This window comes from Lactuca sativa, chromosome 2, assembly GCF_002870075.4.
Source record: "Lactuca sativa cultivar Salinas chromosome 2, Lsat_Salinas_v11, whole genome shotgun sequence".
NCBI classification, from domain to species: domain Eukaryota; kingdom Viridiplantae; phylum Streptophyta; class Magnoliopsida; order Asterales; family Asteraceae; genus Lactuca; species Lactuca sativa.
This window is the reverse complement of record NC_056624.2, coordinates 137,322,743-137,330,478: the sequence shown is the minus strand read 5'-3', so window position 1 is coordinate 137,330,478 and position 7,736 is coordinate 137,322,743. Positions and strand designations below refer to the sequence as shown.

At 35.9% G+C, this 7,736-nt stretch overlaps 2 protein-coding genes and 1 long non-coding RNA gene across 3 annotated transcripts; 1 reads left to right on the top strand and 2 right to left on the bottom strand.

The window, feature by feature from the left end:
- Window positions 1–402: 402 nt before the first annotated feature.
- LOC111912990 (uncharacterized) lies at window positions 403–1,511 on the bottom strand. Its single transcript, XM_052768937.1, has 4 exons — window positions 1,356–1,511; window positions 887–1,015; window positions 541–800; window positions 403–445 (listed from the first exon to the last, which is right to left on the bottom strand). Exons 1-4 carry the CDS (start codon window positions 1,509–1,511, stop codon window positions 403–405), a joined length of 588 nt encoding a protein of 195 aa, XP_052624897.1.
- A 63-nt stretch (window positions 1,512–1,574) lies between these two features.
- Window positions 1,575–2,364, bottom strand: LOC122196710 (uncharacterized). The gene is made up of 3 exons (XR_008229983.1): window positions 2,126–2,364; window positions 1,898–2,059; window positions 1,575–1,630 (listed from the first exon to the last, which is right to left on the bottom strand). It is a non-coding gene; the product is annotated as an uncharacterized LOC122196710 (long non-coding RNA).
- A 3,464-nt stretch (window positions 2,365–5,828) lies between these two features.
- Window positions 5,829–6,308, top strand: LOC128132390 (uncharacterized). The gene has a single exon (XM_052768936.1). It carries the CDS (start codon window positions 5,829–5,831, stop codon window positions 6,306–6,308), a length of 480 nt encoding a protein of 159 aa, XP_052624896.1.
- The last annotated feature ends 1,428 nt before the right edge of the window (window positions 6,309–7,736 follow it).

Here is a 7,736-nt window from a genome sequence, read left to right as displayed (position 1 = left end):
TATCGTAAATTTTATTTTCATTTTTTAAAAAGATTATTTATTTTACTAATTTTCAAATTAAATTTGTCTGTCATGTCTCATAATATAAAATAAAATACCATATACAAAAAAGACAATCCATTGCACAAAAGTTAATGTCATACAAAATACAAAATAAAATACAATAAATAAGAAAGATAATTCATTGCACTAAAATGTCAAATACAAATAATCATCGCTAACTATATAACCTAATACTACATTGCTATTAAGGGACATCATCATAACTTAGTGAAGGTCTTGGAACAATGTTCTCATCATCAACTCTTACACCAACCTTGCTTTAGTAGATGACTTTCACACAATCAATATTGAAATAGATGTTGCCCGGGCCACCATAGATGCTGCCTGAACTTACCGAGCTCAATCTTCCACTGTTTCCTTCATCTCTGCTAACCTCTTTCTCCTTCAAGAACACAAAAGAAAATGAAACCATGAAAATATCACATGAAGTTTAATATCCTCATAAAATGAGATTAGGATTGAGGGAGTTGAAAGTACCTATATTCTTCGAGGAAACAACTATCATTAAGATCATCTTCTAAATCTTTGAGTTCTTCTGTCTTGTTATCAATCCGAGATTTGGTTTTAGGTTTGGAATCTTCATCTTCTACAGGAGTGAAGGGATCGGGTTTGAAGGCAGAGGGTTTGGGAGGTAAGTTCCTGAGTTTTCTTTGAATATCATCCCATTGAGTTGATGCTCCTTCAACATCTTTGTAGACAAAGTGAAGATCAGCTTTATCACTTGGCTCCCAAGATCTCTGCATGCATAACGAATAATGGGTATTAAGACTTAAGAGATTACATAATAAAAGTGATAGAATCTGAATTACAATATAGATCATACCTTCATATCTCTTTCCTGCCCATCAAAAGCCATTTGTAGTTTCAGCTGACTTCTTTTCGTTCGTTCATCAGAGATCAAATTCTTATGAAGATTTTGATCTTTCACAAGCTTTTTGTCTTCCGTTTTGAACTTTATTGAGAAAACAAAAGAAAATGTCAAAATTTAATTGATATTCACACCACATAGAACACAGATAAAAGATATAATATGATCAACTTTATATCATCAGAAGTAGTTTTTAAAAGAGTCATGTTTCCATATTACAGGTATCTTTAGCAGCTGCAAGAAGATGGTAAACTACCTCTGCACCATCTATCTTGCATGAAAAACTTGCATACAGTGAGAAATTAAGTAGTAAGTTGACAAATTAAACAACATTCAAGCATATATTTTCCAGTGAGAATGTAAATTTATGATTTAATATTCAAATAAACATAATTCAAGTAAACTAACATTTCTAGTTTGTAGCCATCTTCTCTAGAGCAAAATAGCAACCTGGTTGGTCGTTATTGGAATCTGCATCAACATCTGCTATCTGAGGTTCAACATCGCCTTCTTCTTGATTCTCTTCTTGGAACTCGGTCAAATCAATCTCAGTTGACTCCACACTACAGGTTCCATACATAATTAGTGATACATATGTTTGCAAGCTATTACTATTCTACAAAAATTAATAAACAAAACATGCCTGATTACTGAAGTTTTTAGAAGTCTTGTTGCTAATTTAACATGGCGAGGGTGAACCTGAAATAGAATACACACAATTTGGAGCTAACTTAGCACATAAGTCACAAAAGAGGAAACTAGGACATGAGAAAACATTTTGTATATGTTTGACAAGAGGATAAAAATTACAATTTTTTGTAACACTTAAAAAGATGAAACAAGAAACTCCTTCTCTGCAAATCATTAAAAATTGCAAAACACTTAAAAAGGTGTTTGTTTGCTACAAAAGGATGCAAAGACCAAGACAGGACATCACATAACTGGTTTCTGTTAATTTTTCTTTACCTCATCATCGAGGTGACACCTGGAAATTGCCTCTAAAAGTCTGATTAGAGCCTCTAACTGTCTAACTGTCATGCTATATGCAACTCTACTTCCTGGAGTTGTATCTCCTCTAGGAAGAGCAACATAAGAATCAACCAAAAAATTTCTTGCTTCTGCACTTAGCTGCATTAAAATTGACAACATGTTAGAAAAGATAAGATGATAAGATGATAAGAAAATCATACAGACCTTTGGCTTTTTAGAGTTGGCAACTTAAATGTAACACTTGAGTTGTACAGTGGTAAAGGCAGGAGCAACATCATTTTCATGCTTTTGATGAACCCTCACAATGTGAGAGGCGATACGATGATAAGAAAATCATCACTTTTGATACTGACAGTAAAAAGAAATTAAGAAAAATAGAAACTTGCCTGATGTAGAGTTTTGTAGGGTAGAAAGTGTTTGTATTATACTCCATTAACCCACGAGCTAAAAACCTTCATACATCAACCAATTAAAACAAATCCAGAAAGAACAGAAGACAATAAATTATGGCATCCATAACAAAATATATTGTTTTAGGAAATGACATGCACATTCGAAAACCAATGATGAACAAAAATGATTTTAACAGCTTGTAACTTACCCATACTCAGCATCAGTGAAAAGAAATGGATTTGCAACAGCTGCAGGGGGTGGATTATGTGGAAAAGGGGATGGATCGAAAAATGGAAAGAATCTAAGGGTTAATCTTGGAATTTCTTTTAGTACTAAAGCAATCAACTGGTTCGTAGACCTTTCAACAGTTGTAGCAAGAATCTATCTTCTTTGATACTCTTAAATAGTTGTCAATATATGAAACAATGGTTAGCATAACAACTTGAAGTTACAACTTACAAGCCAAATAGAAACATAAAGTAAGTAACTTTTGACATACCAATTGAAGAATCATCTATATAGCTTCTAACTAAACTGAGTGGGGCCACATCTATGACAGATAACAAGTTCTCACTAACCAAAGGCACCCAGAAGAAGGAACCCTGCATAGAAGATGATATAATTGGTTAAGTTCAAACTTCAAATTGTATAAACAATAATATAAATGAAGGGAAACGATATAATAACAAAAGTTAAATTAAGTTTAACCTCTGTGTAGTTTGAAACTCCATTAGAAGAAGAAAAAAGAGACCTTTCATATGCACAACATATACCTAGAATCTAAATTAGGCATGCATGAAGCACAAACAATGATTTTAAACATAATAAAGTCACAACATAAACCATAATCTAATTCCATTCTACATGAAAGTAACCTGACCAAAAGCATAAATTATAGCATTAAAATGTAGAGCACAAAAGTTCAATCAAATCATGTCTCAGAAGCAAAAGAAGAAAGAAGAACAAAAAACCAAGCTGAGGTTGTGTGGCTCTGAACTTATGTGCTCCTTCAACCACCATTTTACAAACCACCTCTTGTAATAAAAAGAATACGACATGTTTAATTTGAGTAGCAGTAGACATGGTCTACTAAGAAAACCTGCAAATAAAAAAAATCAAACCTAGTATCGATGGCAGATCCGTGCAAAAGAAGAGTTGAGGTGTCAAATTGAGACACGAGAAGAAGACGTCGACTTAATCAAACCTAGCTTTCCTCCTGTCAAAATGATCAAACTCATGTCTCCTTGACGGGCAGCGCGTAGGTCAGCGACGGTGGCGGAGAGGAGAGATGGGTTGGAGGAGAAGGCGGAAGTGCGTGCTTAGGTTGATGGCGAGCATATGAACCCTTCAAAGGAAAATATAAAGTATCCATTATTTATTCATTACTCTTACAACCCCTTCAAAGGAAAGTATAAAAAGTAGTCAGAATTTCTTTTACCTGAAGAGCTAATAGGTCGATGGCAGAGGAAGGTGTGAAAAAGATGCGACGTTGGCGGAGGGTCGACGACCAGGAAATAGCACAAAGTGGTGGTCGGAGTGTGAGGGGAGTAGTTAGCGGTCGATGTGGGAAGGGGAAAGAAGTATCGCCGATTAGGGTAAAGAGGGAAGTGAAAGCGGGCTAAGGGTAAAGAGGGAAGTGAAAGCGGGCTTTTCTAATTTTTGGGTTTTTCTTTTTCCCGCTTATTACCAAAGAGCGCGTTTCATTAAAAAATATAAAGCGACATGTTTAGATGACGCATATTTTATAATAAGTGCCCTCCGTGTTTTTTTTTCTAACACTTATTCTAGGGCACGCAAGAATGCGTGTTCTAAATCCTTCAAATTTCTAGAGAGCTGACATTATTTTCAGGTCACGTGCTTTTGCGTATCATAAATCACTGCGTGACATAAATTGCGCGTCATTAAAGGTCTGTTTTCTAGTAGTGGAGCGATGATGGTTGCCTCTGGATGTATCCTAAATTTTTATCTATGCATTAAGGTTTCCCGTTTTGCTATCTGACTCTCGTTGATTCGACCCACATCCCCATGATGTGGTCCTAGAAAGAATAGAAAAAGATTTGAACGCAATAAAGTTCACATACAATAAGTTTACGAACTCCTGGTTGCTCAGCTCATCGGGCTGGCTGAGTAATTCTCATATTTTCCTCGACTCTTGACGATATGGAGATTTGACTATAAGGGTAGTTTCGAGGATCAATTCGATACGAGATTCAACTTGGCACTCAGAAGAAATCCCTAGAATGTCTTTGGGGAAGACATTGGGAAAGTTGCAGACTTCGAAGATGCTCTCAAGGTCTTTAACTTCTTGCGTCTCATTGACAACATGAGCCAGAAATGCATAGCATTCTTTTCGTAGATGCTCCTAGCCTTCGACACATGAAATGATACTAAGGTTCGAATAGACTTATCACTGAAACTAGTGAGGACTCTGTCAGAAGGAAGATTAAGACGAATCGCTTTCTCGAAGCAATGGTCATCGGCACGATGGGAGACTCATTCGTCCTATGTCGATTAGGACATTGAAGCTTTTCATGGAGACTGATATGAAATTGATGGGGGAAAAGGAATAATCGTCTAAGCACATCTTATGATTCATGTTTTGAGGACAAAACAGTGATGGGACCTTGATAAAGTTGCTCAATTTGAATGCTACCGCTCCAAGGTATACTTTTGACAATGATAATCTTTGACTGAAATATAATAGTTGCCACCACTGTCGATATTAAGATTACACAAAGTTTGGAAAAATTTGACCTAGGAGTACGTCTACAACATACCAACAGAGGAACAATTTGACAACATAAAGAACTAGCGAACACTGTAAGAGAAGAATGTCTACAGAGAGAGGATCTACTTAGAACATAAATAGTATATATATATATATATATATATATATATATATATATATATATACTCATTTCCTTTCAAACCTTATCTACATTCTTATTTCTTTCTAAATAAATGGAGCAAAACCAAAACACCTCCCCATCATCAAACCCAAACACAACCTCGCCTGTCGGGTTTGCCGGTTATGAAGGTTATTTCAACCTTTTATCGACTCAAGGCTCATCACAGATCTCATACCAAAACGCAGCTTTCAACCCCGCTTCACCGCCACTACAGTTTCCCAACTCACCTTACTTTCAACAAAATCAAGGCCGTCAAAACTCAAATTTACAATAAAATCTTTTCCCTTCTTTTGCTTCGATGCAACAACAAACCAACCAACCATCGCCTACAACACAACAATCGGGTGAAGCGGAAGCGGGAGGTAGTAGGAACAAGAAAGGGAAAGGGAAAGGATAATCAATAGCGGTAGAAACAGAAAATGCAGACGTTCCACAATGGTGAACACCGGATGAGGAATACGCTTTGACGGCGGCTTGGTGTGCTACTTCAAAAAACGAACTTTGCGGAAATGGAATGAAAAAATGAGCTTATTGGGGGGGGGGGGGGGGCGGTGCTCGACAAGTTTAACGCTATTTTAAAGAAAAATTTGTATCGCAACAATGACATGTTGAGCAGCAAATGGGGTATGATAACTAAGCGGTGCAACAAATTCAACGGTATTTACAACTGGCTTGAGGCGCAACAACAAAACGGAACCAACGACTTCGATTTGTTCAAATCTGCTAAGGAACAATATCGGGTCGAAATGGGTCATGTTTTCGACTTTGAAAAATCATGGGAATTGTTGCAAACGGATCCAAAGTGGAATAAAACGCCTATGTCGTCGGAGGTTCAATCCAAAAGGTCTCGCAATTTTAGCTCGGTCGACGCGTCGGACGCACGGACTAACATCGACCTAAACACCGATGACGATGAGATCCCGGATGATATCCAAGAGATATCCCCACCACGAAGATCGCCTGGACGCGACAAAGCGAGGCACGCTGCAAGACATGCGGAGGAAGTGGAGACGAGAGCAAAAGATGCAGCGGAAATGAGAGCAAAATTCGACGAGCACAATTTATTAATAAAACAAAAAAAATGAGTCGAAGCGTGGTCATTTGGAGTTCCTGGAAAGGCAGGCACGGGAGAAGCAGGAACAAAAAGATAGGGAACTAATGACACATCAGTTGTCAATTCTTCGGACAAGCGATGAGGGTTTAGCGCCTGCTGATCTAGCGGTGCTACAAGCGATGAAGGAACAAATTAGGAAAAAAATATTTGGGTTAATTAGGATTGGTGTGGTTTTAGTGGTAATTTGAATGGTATTTTAGTTATTAATTTAGGTTTAAAATTATGTTTTTTTAATTGTAATCAGAATTTTAGATTTAAAATATTATGTATTTTTTTGTTTTTAAAATTATATGTTTTATAAAAAAATATATTAGTTATTAAAAAAATGCAAAAAGAAAAAAAAAACAAAAGCCAAAAAAAAGTAAACAAAAAAACAAAATAGTAAAAAATAAATACAAAAAATAAAAATATTTATTTTCAAAAAGTTGGTGTTGCATATTGTTGCTCATTTCCCCACTTTGTGTTATAACACCATTTGCTTATGTGGCATGTGAAGTGACACAACTTGGTGTTGCACCTTGTTGCCCACATCCAATGCTCTTAGGAAAATGACACAAAAGTTATTAGCGTTTCTTTTTTTTTTTTTTTTTTTTTGCAATTTTGACACTGTATATATATTTTTCTATTACATTTAAGTCATAATAATTTTAATTTCTTGCATTCTGACCGGTTAACCGGCTTTCTTCGGATCACACGTTTACCACTGTTGGAATGGCATGATGATGTGTAAGACGCGAAAAAGACGTTAAAAGGCGCTTTGCGATTTTTCGATTTTCTGACTTTCTCTCGAATAGCAGCTTAATTTATGAACGGCCACAACTTTCTCACACAAATTATGATTTGATGAACTTTATATCCACAGAATCTTCCCAGAAGAACTACAACTTTCTTTTTATAATAATTCATTAGTAACCTTTACTGTTTATACCACCTAAAATAATTTCTTAGATCCACAATCAAAGATGATCCTAGGTCGGTTATCTTGTTATAATTATATAGTTTACTATCTTCCTTGCATCTATACTTAGATAATTAAATTCATTTCTTAAACTTCTCCATAATGAGTGTCAAGGTATCTCTACTCCGGTTCTTACTTTATCAGGCTTATCTTTTACTTAAAACCTTTACACTTATTCATTGCCTTCTTAGACTTTATGTCCAGCTTCCTTTCTATTAATCATACTTTTATCTTATGAGTACTTTGGGCTTTAACCCCCTTGTATGTCCACTATGTACTGTCGTCTTTAACTATAATCCTTACATTCTCATCACCAATCCTTTCATAGGAATGATGATCAACTTATCTTATCTTAAGATCATACCTTCCACCAGGAAGTCGTTCTTTCAATTTGCATAACATGTATTCCTACATGTTATGCTTGTCGCTCGTTCGATTCAT

Bases quoted from the DNA above. Each gene is read 5' to 3' on its own strand.
- LOC111912990 (XM_052768937.1), bottom strand. From the start codon at position 1,511: ATGTATGGAACCTGTAGTGTGGAGTCAACTGAGATTGATTTGACCGAG. The intron at 1,016-1,355 runs GCTACAAACTAG...TTCTCAATAAAG, and splicing joins ATTTTGCTCTAGAGAAGATG to TTCAAAACGGAAGACAAAAA. The intron at 801-886 runs GTATGATCTATA...TTATGCATGCAG, and splicing joins GGCAGGAAAGAGATATGAAG to AGATCTTGGGAGCCAAGTGA.
- LOC128132390 (XM_052768936.1), top strand. From the start codon at position 5,829: ATGTTGAGCAGCAAATGGGGTATGATAACTAAGCGGTGCAACAAATTC.